This window comes from Acinonyx jubatus, chromosome D1, assembly GCF_027475565.1.
Source record: "Acinonyx jubatus isolate Ajub_Pintada_27869175 chromosome D1, VMU_Ajub_asm_v1.0, whole genome shotgun sequence".
NCBI lineage: Eukaryota > Metazoa > Chordata > Mammalia > Carnivora > Felidae > Acinonyx > Acinonyx jubatus.
This window is the reverse complement of record NC_069390.1, coordinates 60,267,681-60,290,269: the sequence shown is the minus strand read 5'-3', so window position 1 is coordinate 60,290,269 and position 22,589 is coordinate 60,267,681. Positions and strand designations below refer to the sequence as shown.

Below are 22,589 nucleotides of genomic sequence, written 5' to 3'. Positions count from 1 at the left end.
ATGAACAAAATGTCGTAGTCCTATAAAGGAGGGAACAGTAAATTTGGGGATGTATGGTAAGGTTACAAAGAGAAAGTGGCATTTGAGCCAAGTCTTAAAGGATAGTTGGGAATTTGCTCTTTGGAGAGAGAGGAGCCAGTGATGATCATTAGAGGCAGGGAACAGCCTAGCAAAGGCCTAAAGACTTGCCTGAGCATGCTGTGTGAGGGGAGTATCTTCAGCATAACCAGAGAAAAGGCTTTGAGAAAGAAAGTGAGTCAAAGTTAGGAGTTTGAATTGTACCATTTAAACAGTAGGGAATCATTGAAGATTTTTAAATTATGGCTGGTATAATCACACATGAGTTTGAGAAGTCATAGTAGCTTGGGGCTGGAGGAAGAAAGACAAGTGGCAGTCACCAGTTAAAAAGTTGTTGTAGTTTGGGGCGCCTGGGTGGCTCAGTCGGTTAGGCATCCAACTCTTGGTTTCGGCTCAGGTCATGATCTCACAGTTGGTGATTTAGAGCCCTGAGTCAAGGTCTGTGCTGACAGCGCACATCCTGCTTGGGATTCTCTCTCTCCTGCTCTCTCTGCCCCTCCCCTGCTTGCACTCTCTCTAAATAAATTAATTAATTTTAAAAAGTTGTAGTTCTCCAGGCAATACATGAGAGTTTACACTAGCAGTATCTTTGAAGATTAAAAAAAAAAAAAAAAAAACGGGGGCAGGGGCACCTGGGCGGCTCAGTCAGTTAAGCATCCAACTCTTGATTTCAGCTCAGGTCATGATGCTGGGGTCATGTGTTTGAGCCCCTGTCAGGCTCCACACTGAGCAATGGGCATGCTTGGGATTCTCTCTCTCCCCCTCTGCTCCCTCCCCAACATGCACTCTCTCTCTCAAATAAAAAATAAAAAATAAAATAAAATAAAATAAAATAAAATAAAATAATAAAGGGAGGGGCAGGGCAGGGAGTCTCTGGATTTGTGAGAGTTTTCCTAGGTGTAAACAATATGATATGGGAAATGTGGGCAGTGGGAGAGCTGGTTTGGGTGATGAGGTGGAGTAACTGAGATTAATAGAATTGTGGAAAGTGAAAAAGGAGAGGAAGGATTGTTCTTTGTTTTTTGTTTACTCTGGGAGCAGGGCAAGGATTTTCATTTTGCACAAGGTAGGGTCAGTGTTTTCAGGAACACTCTAGTAGGCACGTCTGGATCTGAAGTTCAACAGAGGGGTTACCATAGTAATATTTTTGAGTTCTTATTGTTTATTTTTCCATTAAAAACTAAGGTTCTTGGAGGTTAACTGATTATGGTTTCAGGAAGGTGACTAGAACCAAAACATAAATTCCTAAGCTTCTTACCAACTAGGCCTCAACTAAAATAGCCTTTTGAAAGAAAAAATAAATATCTTGATTTCCATTATAATTGTCTTACTGTTTTATTTCCTAGAGTATCTTTAAAAAAAAAAAGCCCAATGGGTGTGTGTGTGTGTGTGTGTGTGTGTGTGTGCGTGTGTGTGTGCGTGTGTCCATAATCTATTTTCTGCACTGTTTTCTGATCTTAGTGTTGTTTGACTAATGCCAGTCAAATGATGAATACTCACGATAATAGCTGAGGAGCCCCAAGTCTCTTGTTTTGTACTAGCAAAATCTTAAAATTCAAAGATTAGATAGTCCTCAGGAAATACTCAGTATTTCATATATGTTTGATTTAACCCCAGTTGTTGGCCTGATTCCACATGAGGGAGACTCTAAGTGTTAAAGAATGAAAGTGTAGTGTCCAGTTTTCTGCAGGAATTGAAAAGTAAGATTTTCCCCCACTATTTGAATTGTTGCGCTATGAGCTATTCTCTTGAATACCAGAGAATAAAGTAGACAGTTCTTCAAAATCCGTCCTCACCCCCAAATTTCAGGGGTCATTCAGCGATCATTGAAACACTTGGGTGGTTGTGAAGGACCTGAGGAGGATTTGAGCAAGACAGATCACCATACATATCAGATACTCTTTTTTCACTTAAAAAAAAAAAATGAGCATACTTTATCCATGTGAAATTCTAGTTTTAACTGTGACTATATAGAATCTCTGTGAAGCTTGTTGGGCTGTGGTATTTTTCCTTTACTTTGTTCTTGATTGCTGCGAAGTGTAGTTGCCTGCTGTTTAAGGCAGCTGCAGTTGAGTGCGCCCAGAAGTGGTTGATTCTATATTTAGTAAGCCATAGGGTTTGTAAAGCATTTGCAAATTCCTTCGGGATAAAATGGTTTCTATAAATGTAACATTTTTAATGAAACTATTATTATCACCCATTAGAGAAATATAGCAGCTAATATGGGTGGATTTGTGACAAGACAGAGGCACAAAACCTTTTATACTTAAGAGTACACTGAGTGTTTTACATACTTAAAATTAATAATGTGAATCCTGTTTTTATACTTTTAATCTTGAATTGCAGAGCTTTTACTCAAGTGTTTACCTTTGGTCCAACATTCCGAGCAGAGAATTCTCAGAGCCGGAGACACCTGGCAGAGTTTTATATGGTAGAAGCAGAGATTTCTTTTGTTGAGAGTCTTCAAGATCTCATGCAGGTAGGTATGCAAGTTTTAAAACAATTTCTGAATAACAGATATCTGTGAGATTGAAATGCTTCTGTGTACATCTGTGCATTATAGGTGTTCATGGAGTGAAGAAGATGGAGAGCTAAATTTGATAAACATTAAGTGCCTTTAAAGTACAAGAGTCAGACAGATTTAAGCTCATATCCCAGCTCTGCCATTACTTTTGTTTTGATGTTATCTAACCTTGATGATCTTTAGCTTTCTCAACTATAAAATGAGAATAATAGTAACTATTTCATAAGGTTATGGGGTGGAGTAAATGCAATAATATTTGTATAATGTAAAGCACCTAGTATTGGGCCTGGCATATGGCAGGCTCAGTAAATACTAGCTCTTGTTATTTGTTAGGCAAATAAATAAAACATCCTTATAGTTAGAGAAATGTCTCCATAGCTATATTGGAAAGCATGTACAGGAGCCAGCAGAGCTCTGTTTGGGAAGAAGAGGGACAAGAGGTACGGCCAGAGAGATAGTTAAGAGTCAGATCATGAAAGGAAGACTTTGTAAATGCCATACTAACTAGTTTGGACTTAAAGGAGAAAGAGTTCTCAGTTGGGAAAAGCCATTGTCTATTATAGTTTAGAAACATCTCTTACGTAACAATTTAATTATTTAGAGGGAGATAAAAATGGGGGTGGGAGCTTTTTTAGGAGGCTGTGGCCATAATCCAGATAGAGCACATAAGCTCTGAAGTTGGATGGACCAGGAATGTTTAGCTCCACCACTTACTTGCTATGTGACCTTAGACAAAGGAGTTAATTCTCTGAGCCTCAGTTTCCTCATCTGTAAAATGAGAGTAATAGTTCCTACTTTATGCGGTAGTTCAGAGGATTACACAGATAATATATATAAGGCACATAGAATAATAATAGGTCATGGCACTTTGTACCCAGAAATGATTGTTGTTATTATGAATTGTCTCTCCAGTACCACTAATATATTAGTTTGGATTTGTAAGTTCAGAATGTTTCAACTTTCATCAACTCTCACTTCTATTCATTTTGTATCTTTCTACTCTTACCCAGTAAATGGCCCAATTCTACTTAAAACATAAATACCACGTATATCATCAAATAGAACGGACTTACTATTTTATTATCCAGTCCTGGTTGGATTTCCTAGTAAACAAACTATAGAGCAGATTTGGGGGTTGGGATTATTGGGGAATGCTCTGGAGAACAATATCTGTAAGGAAAGGAAGAAAGCTGTATTGGGCAGAGGGAAAAGTTGAACTACAATGCATTTACAGAGGCCTTAGCTAATTCTTTGAGGAACTTTGGAGCTGGAGTGTTCATAGTTGTCCCATAGGAAGACAAGGGGGTGGTGGGCCTTTGTTCTTTCCCTGTCAAACAGTTACCTGACATGGATTAGTCTTGGAAGAGACATACTCTTGTGTAAGACAGCACTCTTGGCCTGGCCAGTTCCTGAAGAGGAATCCAACCATGAGACATCAGCAGTTAATATTCCAAGTGGAGAAAAAACTCTTGGTCCTAAAGGGGTGTTTTGACCATATCCTACAGTATCCACTTACCCCTTTAACATTTCCCACTGATTGTTCTCGGATCAGTGTTCCCCAGGGGACGTTTTTGGTTGTCTCTCCTAGGAAGTGGATGGAAGAGACGGGTGAGTGGTTGCTACTGGCATCTGGTGGGTAAAGGCTAGGGATGCTGTTCAGCATGCTAAAATGCACGGGTCCCTCCCCCTCAACAAACAATTATCTGGCCAAAAATGGCAACAGTAATGCTGTCAAGCAGCTCTTTTCTAAGTTGTGGGGATTCAGGATCTGAGACTCAACGAGGAGGCTTAAAATTCCTTAAGCAGCTTTCAGTCTGAGCATACCACCCTATTCTGTATTACTCTTTGATTTAGACAGTGAGAGTATTGTAAGCAGTGGGACCACACCCTTTACTCCCTGTTTTTGCCTTGACTCTCTCTGTCTCTCCTGCCCAAACATAGATATCAGAGAAAAGTTCCAAAGACAAAAGTTAGATTAGAATGTATTAAACATGATAATCTTTGCTCTATAATTGTATATTCTGTAACTAAATAATTCTTATTTGGTATTCCACTGAGTGGTACTCAGCACACACTGTTGAATGATATTTAATTAATTGAAATGCAAGCTTTTCCTTAAAGACAGAAGAAAGATGTGCGTCCCTGAAAATTAATCTTCTGCTTCTCTTAATTTTCTCCCTTTTATAAATTACATTCTGTGGAAATTATTATCTTGATGAAAATATGAAATCAGAGTAACAAAGGATTTTCCCCTCAAGAGGTATAAACAAATAAATATTACTATTTTTGACCCATTGAGTAATATATTTTTAAAAACATCTGAAGGTTATGCTAACCGTTCAGTTAAGTTTCTGTTTTCTTCAAATATATTTATAGAGCATAGTCTGAAAGTCAAGGTTAGAGAAGGCAATGATTTTCTTCTTCAAATGGAAATTTACTGCTCATGTGAAACACACCAGTTTAACAACCCCAGTGGTCAAAGTCTTCATCTTACAGATAGGTGTATTGTACCCCTCACTAGTACAGGCTTGGTATCCAATCAGCCTGTTTTTGTGTGTTCCCCATATGTGCCAGCTTTTGTTAGTGATTGAGGTATATGACCCTTCATAAATAATTCAGTTACTTTGTGATTTCTTTATCTCACTGTTAGATTGAAGGTAATACAGGCTCAAGGGAAAAGATCTTTAGCTTCCTTTTGTTCTTCTTTTATCAGGTTTTTCCTTACTCTTCTACAAAAAAAAAAATATATATATATATATATATATATATATATATATATATGCACATGCACACACACACACTATATAAAAAATAAATGTATCTGGTTGTCCGTTGGTAATTAAGTATGTTCCTGTATCTGGTCATATTAAGTTAATTCAGTAGATGCTTGTGCCCCACCCTGTGGGTGCCATGATAGGGTGTACCAGAAATGCAAGAGAGGAAGGGAAGATACCTGACTTTGAGGCAGCCTGTACTTAATGAATGTCTGTATCTTTCTGAATACAACGTTTAGAGGGCCTAATAGCTCCCTGACTTCAGACCAAAAATTTTAGTTTTGATTAGAAATATCTTCCATTCCACTTTTTTTCTTCTAACAAGAGTTTCTTCTGTGAGATGTCTGTGGATACTCCTAGTAGAATGAATTCTTACATACTGATTTGTGTTGTATCATGATTTGTGTTCTTTTTACTGTATGCTTTAGCAAAGCAAAAATCTACATAGATTTATCTCTCTATGTATAAAATCTATATAGGTATATCTCATTGCTCCTCTAATTTTAAAGTCAACTTTCATTTACCAGTGACTGAATGAAGCACTTCTCAAAGTGTCTTACTGTTCACAACAACTAATGTTTGTTGTATGCTTCTCTGAACCAGGTACTAAAGCTAAGTCTTACACATGGATTATCTCATTTAATTATCGTAACAATCCTGTGAGCTAGGTACCATCATTGTCCTGTTTCTACAGTGAGTATATTGCAGTTTAGAGAGATGTCAGTTTTGGCTGTTCGTTTAACATCCCGCTTCAATACTAAGTATTGAAACTATGAACAGAAGAGTCATACAGTTTTCTTTCTTTTTTTTTTTTACCCACTCTGGGAAGAAGTTGCACTGCCTCCCCAAAGCAATCTGGAAAACTGAACTAACTTGGTATAGTCCATTCAGGGATTAAGAAGCCTAATGGATTGATAGCCGCTAAAACCTGGAGATCAGTCCGCACCCTAAACAGGTTTTCATATAAAGTAGCCTACTTGTCAGGCAATTCTATGTCATTTCTCTTAGGTTATGGAGGGGCTCTTCAAGACTGCAACAATGATGGTTCTTTCAAACTGTACTGAAGATGTTGAACTCTGTCACAAATTCATAGCTCCTGGTCAAAAGGTAATTAGTTTTGTGGATAAAATCCAATCCATCTACTCTTTAAGTATATTAATTACATATAATAAATATAATTGCATTTAATAATTTTTTTTCTCTTTTCTTACCAAGGACAGATTAGAACATATGCTAAAAAACAACTTTTTAATGTAAGTAATTATACTTTCTCTGAACTTTGTTTACACTTTATCACAGTATATATTGCACTCCATTAAATTTTTATATATATATATCTCCTTATCACAAGGAAGGCCCAGGTTTTAAATGTTTTTATAGCTCTTATGTCTGGTTCCTAGGTGATAATGTTTCATGAATAAATAAGTGAATAAATCATAGCAAGATAAATGAACAGAGTAATTATTAATTGTATTAATGCAATTCAAACTAATACTGACTTTAGTGATCAAAATTGGCTCAATTAAAAAGCTTTTATTTTAATTCCCATATAATTAACATAGGGTATTATATCAGGTTCAGGTGATACAATGTGATTCAACAATTATATACGTTATTCATTGCTTATCATGATAAGTGTATTTTTAATCCCCATCACCTCCCCACCTCCCCTCTGGTAGCCATCCGTTTGTTCTCTATAGTTAAGAGTCTGGGGGGTTTTTTGGTTCGTCTGTTTTTTTCTTTGTTTGTTTTGTTTCTTAAGTCCTACATATAAGTGAAATCATATGGCATTTGTCTTTCTCTGACTGACTTAATTCTCTTAGCATTATACTCTCCAGATTCATCCATGTTGTTGTGAATGGCAAGATTTTGTTCCTTTTTTATGGGTGGGTAATATTCCATCGTGTACATATTGATACCACATCTTCTTTATCCATTCATCTATCAGTGGACACGCTTCCATAATTTGGCTGTTGTAAATAGTGGTGCAATAAACATAAGCACGCATACATTTTTTTTCAAATGAGTGTTTTTTAATTTTTTGGGTAAATACCCAGTAGTGGAATTACTGGATCATATGGTAGTTCTGTTTTTAATTTTTTGAGCAACCTCCATACTGTTTTCCACAGTGGCTGCACCAGTTGCATTCCCACCAATAGTGCACGAGGGTTCCTTTTTCTCCACATCTTTGCCAACACTTGTTTCATGTTTTGTTGATTTTAGCCTTTCTGACTGGTGTGAGGTGATACCTCATTGTGGCTTTAATTTACATTTCTCTGATGATGAGTGATTTTGAGCATCTTTTCATGTATCTGTTGGCCATCTGTCTATATCTTCTTGGAGAAATGTCTGTGTCTTCTGCCCATTTTTTAATTGGACTATTTGTTTTTTGGGTGTTGAGTTATATCAGTTTTTTATATATTATTAATACTAACCCTTTATTGGCTATGTCATTTGCAGATGTCTTCTTCTGTTCAATAGGTTATCCTTTAATTTTGTCGATTGTTTCCTTTGCTGTGCCAAAGCTTTTTGTTTTAGTGTAGTCCCCGTAGTTTATTTTGGCCTTTGTTTCCCTTGCCCCAGGAGACATATCTAAAAAAGTGTTGCTGTGGTTGAGGTCAGAGAAATTGCTGCCTGTGCTCTCCTCTAGGAGTTTATAGTTTCAGGTCTCACATTTAGGTTCTTAATCTATTTTGAGTTTATTTTTGTGTATGGTGTAAGAATGTGGTCCAGTTTTATTCTTTTGCATGTAGGTGTCCACTTTTCCCAACACCATTTGTTGAAGAGACTGCCTTTTTCCCATTGGATATTCTTGCCTCCTTGCCAAAGATTATTTGACCATGCAATTGTATGTTTATTTCTGGGCTCTTTATCTGTTCCATTGATCTGTGTGTCTCTTTTTGTGCCAGTACTATACATTTTGATTACTGCAGCTTTGTAGTACCTCTTGAAATCTAGGATTGTGATACCTCCGGTTTTGTTCATCTTTTTCAAGATTGCTTTGGCTATTTGGGGTCTTTTGTGGTTCTATACAAGTTTTAGAATTGTTTGTTCTAGTTCTGTAAAAAATGCTATTGGTATTTTGATAGGGATTGCATTAAAATTGTAGATTACTTTGGATAGTATGGACATTTTAACAGTATTTGTTTTTTCCAATCCATGAGCATGGAATATCTTTCCATTTGTGTCATCTCAAAAACCAACTTATAAAATACATACATGTAATGTCTGTCACTTTTACTGTTTCAGTCTTTTTTTTTAATTTACCTTCAATTGCTCTAATCTAATAATATATTCTAAACCTGGTTTTTTGGTGACTTTTTTAAATCTAAAGATCTGTGTTTTAAGTATAACACATACATTTTTTCTTCATTTCCACTATCCTATACAAGTAGTACTTGATATCAGACTGTTAATTCCACTAACCATACTAATCAGATAGGTTGTTCCATTTTACAGTTTATTATAAAACAAACACATACTTGATATGGAAAAAGAGCAATAAGCAATCTCTCCATAAATAATACAAATCATTTATATAAGTCTTAGTATTCGATGTATTTAGTGTGTATAGGAGTTAAGTTTGGTACTCAGAAGACTAGAAAATTGTTTCTGAACGTAAGTTGGTATCATTCTTCACTTGCTATCATTAGCTTTAGGAAGTTTTTGTTCTAAGAGAATAAAGAATTCAGCCTGTCCTGGAGAATGGTAATAAGAAAAACTTGGCATACTTGACTGAGCTGAGAATTTCAGATATCAGTGTAGACCTTCAGGCTACAAGTTAAAAGTGATGAGTCGTTGAGCCTGAATAAATAGCAAAACAACAGATGTAAGATCAGAAAAAGAGGAAATAGGAGCCCTATGATAGAGAATCGAAAGGCAGTGGAGTACAACTGAAAGCTTTTGAGGTTTTTTTTTTCTTTCACTTAAGTGTATATGGAGTATGTTAACTAACTGGAATTTAAATGAAAACTTGAAAAAAGGAAAAAACAGTGTATATTGAATACTCACAATGTGCCAGGCTTGTTCTAAAATCTAAAACGACTGTTTTAAAGCAGCAAACAAAGCAGATAAAATTCCCTTCCTTCATTGAGCTTACATTTCTGGGGAGGAAATAAGAAACAAGAAACAAGATAAATGAGTAAAACATACAGTCTGTGAGAATGAATAATACTAAGGGAGAAGAAACCCAGAGAAGAGAGAGAAGATAAGACAAAAAGAGTGAAGAGGTAGAAGTTTTACTTAGTGTGACAGAGAAGATCTCACTGAGATGATTTTTGAGTAAAGAATTAAAGAAACTAAGAGAACTAGCTATATGGATATGTGGAAAAAGAATATTCTAGGCAGAGGGAATAGCAAGTACAAAGGCCCTGAGGTTGGGCCATACCTGGTTTGTTCAAGTAATAGTGAGGAGTGGATAAGGGAAAAGGATAATAGAAGACAAGGAAAGGTGGTGGGAGGTGGAAAATCATGTATAGCTTTTTAGGTCACTGTGAAGAGTTTGGGTTTTTGCTTGAGTAAGGTAAGGAAACCATTGAAAAGTTCTGTGCAGGACTGATAAGATCTGAATTGGATTTAATAGGATCACTCTGGCTACTGGGTGAGAACAGACTTCAGGGTGAGAGCCAGCACAAGAGTGAAGATTATTAGAGTCATCTGGATGAGAGTACATGATGATTTAGACCATGTATTAGATTTATACAGAGAAACAAAACCGACATGATGTGTATATGTAAATATTTATTTTTAAGGAATCATCTCCTACAGTGTGGATCCTTGAGGAGTTCAAAATTTGATGGAGTAGTTCAGCAGGCTAGCGTCTCAGGGAAGAGTTACAGCTGGGAGTCCAAAGGCATTCTGCTGGCAGAATTCCCTCTTTCTTGGGAGAGACCAGTCTTTGTCCTATTAAAGCCTTCAACTAATTGGATGTGGCCCACACTGTGGAGAGTACTCTGCTTTACTCAGAGTCCACTGAATTAAATGTTAATCTCACCCAAAAACACCTTCACAGAAACATCCTGAATAATGTTTGAGCAAATATCTGAGTACCATTGCCCAGCCAAGTTGACACATAAAATAACCATCACCGGCCAGGATGGTAGCAGCGGAGATAGTTTTTCTATTCTGGATATATTTTAAAGATAGAGCAAACAGGATGTGCTGAGAATATTCGGGAGAGAGAAGATAAGTCAAGAGTGACTTCAAACCTTTTGTCTTATACAGCTATAAAAATGGAGTTGCCGTTAACTGAGATTCGGAAAGTGGTATCCCCCTTGGGGTAAGTTGGGAGGAGGTATCAGGATCATCGTCATGAGGTGTCATGTTAAGGCTGAGATTCTTTTCAGGTAGATGTTGGGTAGGCAGTTTCAGTGTACAGATCTGGAGCTTACAGAAGACTTCTGAACATTGCATATTGATAAAAGTAGTAAGTAAGCAGGTAGGAAAGAATTAATTTGGGCATCCGAAGGATCTGTGCTGGGGAGAGAAAACCAGAGAGAACATCTATCTAGTGAATAAGATCTAAGATGGGAAAAAAATATCCACCTTTTATTGACTATTTGCTATGTGCCAGGTAGTGATACACTTTACATACACCAGTAGTTCGTTGTATCTTCACAACAGCTCTGTGAATAGTTGTTACTGCCATTCTGTAGATGAAGAATCAACTCAGATTAGGCAAATAAAACATGAAATGGGGATTCAAACTCACTCGTCTGATTTCAAAGCTCATGCTTTTAACCACTATGCTTCATGTTATTCAAAAGGGCACTGGAATTAATGCTAGAGTAGCTGTAGCTCCTTGCTGTCCTTATGACCGTCACATATCACTTAACTTGTGCTTTGGAGTCCAGGTCTGTAAAATACTGAGGTTGGGAAATGACCTCGTGGGCTATGTCCCATCAGTCATTGCCGGCATCATCATCCATTCCACGGCGCAAATCATGGTTGTGGTTTAAATGTATACTTGTGATGATTTGTTTAGTGTTTTCAACTCCATATGGTAGGGAGCTTGTTGATTTTGTTTACTGTTACAACACCCCCCGTGCTTAGTACCTCTAACAGGAACTCAGTAAATATTTATTGAATAATGGAATGAATGAGTAAATGAAATTTGCACGACCATGGGATCGAGAGTATTCTTCTTTAGGCTAGGTCCTCTCCCTGAGGTTTCCTGTTAACATGTATCACTGTTTACTCTGGGCAGTGAATGCAATGAGCTATGGCTTAGAGGACCTGGATTCTAATTCTGGCGATACTTGTTATCAGCCATTAGTCAGTGGCTTAGTATTTTTCAACACATATTTATTGGCTACCTGCTATGAGTTAGGCACTATGCTAGTCATTAACAATTCAGTAGTGAATACAGGCAAGGATTGTTCCTTTTATGGAATTTAAAATCTAGAGCAAAAGATGAATAGTTAACTATTTGAATGAATGATTATCTAATTACAACTATGAACTTGGTTAATAGTAAATCTTTAATCATTTTGAACCTCAGTTTCCTCTTCTATAAAGTAATAACTTGTCAGTGCACCTGGGTGGCTCAGTCACTTGAGCATCCAACTCTTGGTTTTCAGCTCAGGTCATGATCTCACAGTTCTCGGGTTCGAGCCCCACCTCAGGCTCCGTGCTAACCGTGCGGGGCCTGCTTGAGATTCTCTTTCTCCTTCTCTCTCTGCTCCTCCCCCACTTACACTCTCTTTCTCAGAATAAATAAACTTGAAAAAAAGTAATAACTTGTCTATCATACGGTTTAAAGGATCTAATGACCATACTGCTTAAACAGTGTGCCAGGCTGGATAACTTAAATAAAACTCCTACTACAAAACATCTAAAAATGCTTGTTAAAAATTATAAAAAAAATTTTAAATACATTATTGAAGTCACTGGAAAGTAGGAGGAAGTTCCAGGAGCTAGAAATGAAGAGGGAACTGAACACCAGAGGGGTATACATAAATGACATGACGTAGACTTTTCTCAAGGTGTGGAGTATATGCTAGATGGAGGGGGTGTTGCTAGCTTTTGAAACCAAAGATTTTAACAGCCATAAGAGGACGTGAGAGTAGACCTAAGCATGATCAATTAGAATTGAGACACTCCCCAAAGTATACATACACATGCACACACACGCACACACAGAAGATACCATGTGACTTGTGTTCTTATACATAAACAGATTTCATTGTATTCTTGGCTACTTGTTAGGATTGTTTTTTATGAAGATATATTATTTAAAGGTCTTGTGTAGTAATTGAATTTAGCCTTTACCAAGCAGAAATAAAATTCATTTATTTTATTCTTTATAGCATTAAGGTTTTTTTAAAAAATAGAGTACTTACCTTCTTTTGCTCTTCGTTTATCTGTGAATTTGAGTCAAAGAATGCGAATAATTTTCTCTTAGCAGTTTTACTCCAACAGCTTCAGAATAATTTTCTTCATTCAACAATAAAAAATTTAAATATCAAGGTAGTTTGATACTGCATCATGCAATATCAGTGTCTGTTCCTCCTTCCTCAATGTACTTTAGAAATAACTTCTGGGAAGAAGAACTATTATTCTCTGTACATACAAAAAAAAAATTTTACTAGAGAGAGAGTTGATAAAGGCCACTAAGGATATCCAGTGTCAGAACTGTAATTTGAACTCGAAAGCTGTGCTTCAACTTAGGGTGTAGGGAGAGTGGGGCAGAAGATCCAGAATAACAAGAGATACTTATACAGAGAGTCATTTTCTTAAAATAATGTAGCAGTAACATATCACTGGCACAAAATCCTGGTGCTTCCCACTTGGCTCTTATATTTGTCAGTATAAGGAGTAGATCATCTCAAGCAATTGATGGAATAGAACAATAGAATGTCTAAGCAGGAAAGAATTATAGACAATGTAGTCCAATACCCTTATTTTACAAGTAGGAATATTTAATTTTTTTTTTTTACTGGTTGTATAAAACATTACAGAAATTTATAAAATGTTTTCCTTAAGGTAAAGTGATTTACATAGTACCCAATAAGTGGTAGAGTCAGGGAGAACTCAGAGCCCATTGTGTTGTTTTGATTGAGCATAATTAAACTTCCAAGTGTTCTAGGCATTATCTTAGTAGTTAAAAGCTTAGGCTCTGGAGTCAGCGCATCAGGTTTACTATTTATTTGTGTGAGTGATTTTTGGCAACTTACTGTCCCCTCTAACCTTCTATTCCCCTTCTGTAAAATACTCATTTAAAAATTATTACTACCATCAACACCATCACCATTGTTACCTTAGAAATAACTTGTTATGTAATACTAGATTTTAATTTGAATAAATTTTTCATCTTGGAAAAATCACTCAAAACAGCTTTGGAAGCTTCATTTGTGCTATATACATAACTCTTTCCAATTAGTTATCAGAGGTATGAACTTCATTTTTCCCTCAGTGAATAAGTAAGTTAAGTAAGTTGTGTTAAGTAAGTTAACTTTTTGAACTCAAAGTCCTTCAGAAAATTTGTAGATCTTGGGGTTTTGTTTGGTTTGTTTTGGGGTTTGGGTGGAGGTTTTTTTGATGTTTTATTGTAGATTTTTGTTTTTAATCATCCAAAGTACTGTTGCAAATGGCATAGGGAAACTGACATTTTTGTTTACTACTAATAGGCATAAATTGGTAGAACACTATAAAAGGGAAGCAGAATCTTTGGCAGTATCAAAATATATAAAAACTGTAAATGTAAATACACATTGATCCAACAATTCTATTTTTTCCATATTCAAAATTAATATGGAATTAATGTAGAATCATTTGTAATTGATGTATGTAGTCATGATTTCTAATAGTAAAAGATAGAAACAGCTGAAATGTCCATCAGTAGGTTAGTAGTTAAACTAATTAGGGTACAGCCACAAAATGGAATATTATGTAATAATTCAAAAAATGAAGAAACTCTTTATATACTGATATGGAAAGATCTGCATGGCATGTGATTGAGGAAAACAAGTGTATATGGGAGGTATACTGTGGCTGTCATCTGTTAAACAAGATTGTATATTAATATTTGCTAATAGGTGTATGAAACTCTGTGGAAGGATACACAAGAAACCAATAACAGTGTTTGTATGTCAGGAGTGGAGCCAGGTAGCTATGAGACAAGAGATGTATGCTCTTTTAAACATAGTGATTTTTTTTTTTTTTTACTATGTTCATATATTACCTATTAAGTTAAATTAAAACAAATGCTTGGCTTGACTTGCTTTAGACATGAGAGTTTCTTACTGAGATAACTAATGGTATTTTTCCTAATCAGTCTTACAACCCTGAGCATGTATTACAAAGCCCTGACTATGGCCTGAAAGACTCCATAAGATCTGACCTCTGACTGTCTCTCCTATCTAATTTCCTGACATTCCTCCCCTTGTTCACTATGCTACAGGCACACTGACCTTTTTGTTCCTTGAATGAGCCAGACTGTTCCCTCACTTCAGGCCTTTGTACTTACTGTTCCTTTTGCCTGGAATACTTCCCCTCAGATATTTGTATGGTTCATTTCCTTATGTCATGCAGGTCCCCAGCTCAGTGAGACTTTTCTTGGCCATCTTATTTAAAATAGCACCCCCAAGAGGTGCCTGGGTGGCTCAGTCAGTTAAGCGTCCAACTTTGGGTCAGGTCATGACCTCATGGTTCATGAGTTCAAGCCCCGCGTCGGGCCCTGTGCTGACAGCCCAGAGCCTGGAGCCTGCTTCCAATTCTGTGTCTCCCTCTCTCTGCCCCTTCCCTGCTCACACTCTGTGTGTGTGTCTCTCTCTCTCAAAAATAGATAACATTAAAAAAAAATTTGTTTAATAAAATAAAATAGCGTCCCCAAATATCCTTTGTCTTCTCACCTTGCTTTATTTTTCTTCACAGCTCCAATAGCACCCTGACATGATATTCTTTATGTTTATCTTTCTTCCCACCCACCATCCCCATCACACACCACACATCACACCACACACACACACACACACACACACACACACACACGAATATCTGCTCCATAAAGGCTTTGTTTTTATTTACTATTTCTCCAGTGCCTAGAATAATGCCTAGCACATAGTAGGTGCTCAATAAATGTATATTGTATGAATGAATGATGACTTTATGGAAAGACTTTTGCTCTTTCAACCTCAATATTTTATACCTTTTATTAGGGCATTGGCATAGCATGAATTCAGAGAAAATCTTTACTTGCTTAAGTGACTAGTTCCTCTGTGTACACTACAAGTAGATCAGGAATAGGATTATTGAATGGCTATTTCTCTTCATACTGATCAGACTCTTGTACGATTAGATCAGCCTTAATTTCTGATTACTCAGTGATGATTTGTTTTTAATCATTCTTGATTACTCAATAACCACTTGGTACTCATTTGTGACCTCAAAGATTATATGGGAATAGGCCTTTTGTGGTTTTCAGATGGACTAACTAACAACATACCATTGCATTGACTTTTCTCTGCTTTTATCCTGTTCCTTTCCAGCATTTCTTATACTGAAGCAGTAGAGATCTTAAAGCAGGCATCTCAGAACTTCACCTTCACCCCAGAGGTAGTATTTTTATTTACATTTATATTAATACTTATATGTATCTTCCCCTGCTCTTGTCCTTATCATCTGTCATTAACAATGCTGACGTGTGGCTCAGTCGGTAGAGCATTCAACCCTTAACCTCAGGGTCGTGAGTTCAAACCCCATGTTGGGAGTAGAGCTTACTTAAAAAAAAAAAAAAAAAAGAATCCTTTAAAATAATCTTATTTCTCTTATTAGCAGTGTTTAGTATTTGCTTATCTTTCGATTGGCCTTTTTTTGATGTTTGCTTAACCTTGTTGAAACAGTTAGAATAAATAATAATTTTGAAGTAGAATCCTATCCTTTATAATAGTCATGACTAAAGGGTTATAAAGAAGTTTCCCAAGTTTAGGAAGGTGAAAATCCTTTAAGAGAATGGTAACATATTCAGAGAGGTCACATGACTTATCAGTGGGCATGCCCATAATGTTAGAGGTGAGTCTCCTTGTTCCTATGTCAGAGCTTCTTCTCTATAATTAAGGTATTGGCAGACAGTAGGAATAATATAATGTTAAGAATTTCTATAATGACTCTATCTTCAAACTATTCCATATACTGTTCCTATCCCCAGTCCAGTCAGATCCTCTTATGAGTTATAATAGTTATGCTTGTTATATTTATAATCAGTTAATTTGTATAATTTTTTATTTAATATTTGTCTCCCACCCTGGAAGCTTCATGAAGTTGGGGATTCTGTTTTTCTCACCACTATGTTCAGTATCTAGCTAGCATGGTACCTGGGATTTAATAGGCACATTAGTATTTGTTGAATGAATAGATAAACAGTGTTATTAAATATTCATCAGAACATCTGATATATGAATTGACTCTTTTATTAAAAAAAATTCACTGAGAGAAGCCATCTAGCCAGAGATAGACTGAATATTAGGAATATTATCTTTCATCATTTAATTTCCTGTGACTTAGGAACAGTAACCGTAGAAGAAGCTGTAGGCGATATTAATAAAAGCCATGATTTTGAAGTCCATTTTTACACACTGTGGGAAGTGTACTTTATTTTCTTGCAGATGCAATTCATCTGCTAAATGCCGCTCCCCAAGATGGGGGACAGAAAGCATAGTGTTTATCTACTGGTTTCAGTTTTCATCTCTCCAGGCCTTCGGATGTTCTCATAACACACCTCTCTGTTTCACTTATCTGTGTAACCTCAGCAGACAGCTCCACACATCACTGATACACAGAGGAAGCCCTTGGAACTGATACAGGTTATTTTCGGGTACTGCATTGTGTATTTCAGCTTTGTCTTCTCCTTTGATAACTTCTTTTTTCTCACTACAGTGGGGTGTTGATCTACATACTGAACATGAAAAGTACCTGGTGAAACACTGTGGCAACATACCAGTCTTCGTCATTAATTATCCATTAGCACTCAAGCCTTTCTACATGAGGGATAATGAAGATGGCCCTCAGCACACAGTAAGAAAGATCACTAAATAAATCAGGGTTGGTCATCTCAGAGTCTGGGCTTTTCCCTTGATTTAATTTCATTTATCTTTTGGCATATTTTACAAAATTATATCCATCACTTGACCTGTCTTAAAGTAATAAAATTTCTCAAAGCACCTCTAAAAAAAAGTGTTCCTACAGAAGATCTCAGTGTTCTATAAACATATTTCCTCCTCTCTGTCGCATTATGTCCTTCTTAGTTTAGCAGATGCAAATGTAAATGTGTTTTTTGTTTTCTTTTTTTTTTTTAAGTAATTGAGAGGAAGTGGCCCAGAGCAGTGTTGAACAGTGGCAGGTCTACCGTCACGTAAAATACCGAGAAGGACTGAGGGGCGGAGGGATGCGGGTAGGAAAGGAAAGCAGTGGTATGATCAGGCGGAGGAAGAGCTTCCTTGGCAGAGCAGGAGGCTCAGAGTGCTTTGGTTTGGCTGTCACACAGAAATGGTGAGGCTGAATCTGGAGGGATCCGAGAGGGCCGGGCAGATTCGCCCGTCACTCCTCTTCTGACTGTCTCTTCTCTGTCTCTTCTCTGTCTCTTTCTCTGCTTTTGCCTCTCCTGTGCTCTGTCCTTTTTTCACCCTTAACTTTCATTGCTTTTTATTCTTCTGGTTTACTTTTTCCTTTTTTTCTTTTTTTTTTTTGTGTGTGTCTTTATCCCACTCTAACAAAATTAGCTGTAATATAAAATAAGAATATATTTTAATCTTTAAATACTTATTGAATAGTTAAATACTTAATATCGTTAATGGTAAAAGTCTGTGAGACAAATAAATTATGTTTACCTCACAAAAGGTCTAAGACCTAAACTTTGCTATCTGGGGCTTTTCACTTGTCTCTAGATAAATACCAATAGAAAAATTATATCAGGGCCCACTAGTAAATAAAATGCCTTCATCTTAGGAATACCAGGTTCTCTATTTGAATGTATTACCTGTTTTCTCTATATATTATAGTATTAGTAAAATAGCATTAGCCATCGATTAATAGATTCCTATCAGGCGACACTACATCTCATCTCTGACTTGCCAAGAAACTTATTTCTCCCATTTTACAGATGAGAAGCTGGGGTTCAGGGACATCGATTGCACTTCCCATGCCTGCATAGGCAGCGAATGACAGAGTTGGTGATCAGATCTGACTCCCTCTGGCTCTGAAGTCTGTGTTCTTTCCTACTCTGTCATACTACCTCAAAGCCATAAATATAAAATTACATTGATTTTACGCATCCCACCTTTTCACACAACGTTATCCAAAACCAGTGAGCGCACAGTTGATTTATGATTCTTATTTTCTCTTCTCCCTACCAACCTTCTGGTATAATTGATTATGAGAGAGGAATTGGCCCACAGGTCAGCAGCAAAAAATAGGAGAGACTAGGACATAGATTACCCAGTCCTAAAAAATTCAGTATTGAGCCTACGTCACAAAACAGAACTGCGTCCATATGTGTTGGCTTTTTTATCACTCTATCCCATCCTGCTTCCACCTCGCCGCTCCCCCCACCCCCATACACACGCCATGTAGTGTTTGCATGTAACTTCCTGACATTCAGCACTTCTCAGACATTCAGTTGTGCACTTCTTAAATACTCCTTCTCTCTATTATAATAATAATGTGGCATGGTGACAGCTGGTGACTACACTTGTTGTGGTGAGCATTGAGTAATGTATTTCATTGTTGAGTCACTGTTGTCCACCTGAAACTTATACATTGTATGTCAACTATACTTCAATGATTTAAAAATCAATTCAAAGTTTTTTAATTAATAACTTTGCCACTTTATAGACTTTCCTGGGTTACCCAGTCACCTTGAGCCTTCCTCTTCTGAATTTCTGTAGCATGTAAAGAATTAGTAAAACTGGTAACGTTGTGTCTATTTTTTGTACTCTCTGTATTAGTTTTCCTTTCTCAAATGAAACTCTTCTCAGGATGGGAATAAGTTTCTTATAGCCACCATGGCTTCTACTACTCATTCTTCATTCCCTCTGTGACTTCCACACCTGTCGTACCACTGAAGCAGCTCTTTCTAGGGTCAGTAATAACTGTCATGTTATTAAATCCACAGACTTTAAAAGTCTTAATTTTTACTTTACCTCTCGGCATTACTCAGCACTAATGGCTTTCTTATTTTGAAATTTTTCTCCTCCCTTGGCTCCTGTGACATTGCATTCTCCCAGTTTTCCTCTGTTCTCAGTGGTTTATTCTTTCTCAGTCTCTTATATAGGTTTGCCCTCTTCCATCGATCCAGTGGATGATGGGATTCCTCAGGGCTCCATCATAGATCTTTTTTCTCCTCGGGTGATTTCATCTGTACTCACAGCTTAATATTTATTTTCAGACAACTCAGACAGTCCTGTCTCTAATCCATACTTCTGCTCTGAGCTCTTACTGCCATTTATATATCTCAGAGGCATCTCAGCAAATCTAAAACTTACCCACGATTTCTACTCTTCTCCCCTCCTCCCACCAAATTTGACCTTCTTTCAATGTTCCCTGCCATCTAAGCAAGCCATATACCAGCCTCGTCTTTGAAATCTTCCTCACTTCCCATATTCAAGCTGTTATGAAGTTGTCATTTTTATACTTTTAAATAAATCTCAAATACATCCGCTTCTCCTCATTTCCACTTTTACCTTTTTAGATTAAGGTACCATCATCTCTTGCCTGGTTTATTTCAGAAGCTTCCTGACTGGTCCTCCTGTGTCCACTTTTTCCTCCTCTGAGTCATTTCTCCCCACTTCAGTGTAGGCCTTTAGAAAATGTGAATCTGGTTATGTTATCTCCCCTCTTAAAACCATTCAGTGGCCTCCCATTGCTTTTTGTACCAAAGTCAGAATCCTTTCTTTGGCCCCTAGGCCCAGTATCATCTGGCTGCTCCTGTCTCTCTTGCCTGATGTACTATGCTGCTCCCCTTTGCTATTTCTGCTACATTCACATCACCCTTCCATGTCTTCAGACATGTACTGCTTTCTCTCATCATGGTATCTTTGCACAGTGTTCCCTCAACCTAGAACAATTTTCTTTACCTAAGTAATTTTGCTATTTCTCCAAATCTCTATTCAGTCATCATTTCCCCAGAGAAACCTTCCATGACCCTCCAGACTGAGTCAGAGACCACTGTTAGACATTACAATGGTACCAGATTAAATTTCAGACCCAGAGCTACTAACTCTTCTTTTTTCTTTTTAATTTTTTGTTTACATTTATTTTTGAGAGAGAGAGAGCGAGCACACAAGCAAGGGAGGGGCAGAGAGAGAAGGAGACACAGCATCTGAAGCAGGCTCCAGGCTCCGAGCTGTCTGCACAGAGCTGGATGCGGGGCTCAAACTCACAAACCGTGAGATTATGACCTGAGCCGAAGTCGGACACTCAACCGACTGAGCCACCCAGGCGCCCCAGAGCTACTAACTCTTAATTCATCATAATCCTTAACACAGTTGTAATTTTACATTTATTTTTATGACTGTTTAATTAACGACTCTTCTTTATGCCACAGGACTCGTGGACCTCCTTTTCACTCATCGTTGTATCCGTAGTACCTAGCATAATGCCTGGAGCGTCACAGGCACTTGATACCTATTTGGTGATAGATTGGGTATTGGGCAGATGGATGAATTGACCCCGAGACAGTTGTAGACACACAGTGGAGAAGTAGTGAGTGAGTGACTTCATTTGCTGAGGAAACTTCTGGGAAGCCAAAGAACAGCTTTTCTCTAAACCTCTAGAGTGACGGTGACATATTGTATAAAGGAAAGTCCAGTGGCTTTAGAATCACTCTTAGGTTCAAGTCCCAGGTCTGTGTGTTATAGGCCATGTGATCTTAAGTAAACCACCTAATTTCTTTGAATCTTAGTTTCCCCATCCATAAAAAATAAGATGATAATCTTATTCCAGCCTTGTGAAGATTAAATTAGATAATCTAAGAAAAATATCTAGCACAGTGTTTGGGGTGGCAGGTAGTCAGTAAGTGCAAAGCTCTCTTTCCTTCTAAATTTTGATACAATCTTTATTGTGATAAAGCACAGTAATGTTAAAATAATGTGTTTTGCAACATCAAACATGCTCTTACACAAGATTCTTTAAAAAGCCATTCTCTGATAGACTGCAGTCGCAAACATTTCTTCCCTTATGACAAGTCTCTAATAATGTGGTCTCACAGTTTGAAAACTGAAAGTATTATAATGGTATTTTAGTGTCCTCATATAATTTAGACAATACTGTAATATATAGCTTCTCAGAGCTAAATTATTAAAGCATAATGTAGTTAAACTATATATATATATATATATATATATATATATATATATATATATATGACATAGATTACAACGTTGATTTATTAACATCCTAGATTTCAACCCACTTGTATAGGGTACCTGCTTTCATCCCCTACTTTATTTTTTTCAATGGTGAATGAACAGGCTTTGGGCCAAATAACTAAGTTCTGTGTTTCTTTTAGTTGGGCTATAATAACAGGTTGTGGGCAGGGTTGTAAGAGTTTCTGCACTGGGTGCAATGCAATGTAAAAAATTCAGACAGACATGTTTCATAGGTGCCGTCCCTGGGGAATCAAAAGAGAAGGGTAGAGAAACGTTTAACCTGCATCTGTAACATTTGACCAGAGGTCATAAATAGTACAATTGTGTATTTTTCCAGTTGTTGTTCCTTTTCCTTTCTTTTCACCCCTTCCCCACCCCCTCCAAAAAACGAAAAATGAAGATAGGCACTATTATTATAATGAAAAGTACACTGGACTAAGGAGTTAATAGTGCCGGGCTTGAAATCCAGCTATCTTACTAGTTAGCTATATGACCTCAGTCAAGTCTGTCCAGTGTCTGAGCCTCACTTTCTCCCTCTGTAAAATCAGAGAATTGGATTAGATGACTCCACTGTACTAAACAGCTTTAAGATCATCTGTTTTCAAGTAGCATAAGTTTTTCCCCACTTGGATATATAAGAATAACTTGTAAATTAGTAAATATATTTGCTAATTTGAAGGACACAGATCATGGGCCTAAATAAAATGAATCAAACAGGCAAAGTGCTGTATTTCCCTGGATCTGGGTCCCTAAGTAAGTCCTCCAAAGACCAGTGCCAAGTATTCGGTTAGGGAAATGGCTTTGCAGAGAAGAGGATCTTTTCGTTCCAACCATTGTGATCAGGAGAAGGTA

At 37.1% G+C, this 22,589-nt stretch overlaps 1 protein-coding gene across 8 annotated transcripts in view; it reads left to right on the top strand.

Annotated features, from left to right (window-relative positions):
• The window catches only part of NARS2 (asparaginyl-tRNA synthetase 2, mitochondrial), a 123,724-nt gene that overhangs the window by 84,630 nt on the left and 16,505 nt on the right, over window positions 1-22,589 (top strand). For 7 of the 8 annotated variants that reach the window (XR_008290517.1, XM_027039878.2, XM_053203741.1 and 4 more), the window contains 5 exons: window positions 2,425-2,557; window positions 6,385-6,483; window positions 6,592-6,629; window positions 15,864-15,930; window positions 17,251-17,388. Coding sequence is in view for 7 of the 8 variants with exons in the window: in XM_027039878.2 (XP_026895679.1) it covers window positions 2,425-2,557; window positions 6,385-6,483; window positions 6,592-6,629; window positions 15,864-15,930; window positions 17,251-17,388 (475 nt within the window). In the remaining variant the exon portion in view is untranslated. The remainder of the gene's footprint in view (window positions 1-2,424; window positions 2,558-6,384; window positions 6,484-6,591; window positions 6,630-15,863; window positions 15,931-17,250; window positions 17,389-22,589) is intronic. The other variant, XM_053203743.1, reaches the window with a different exon arrangement.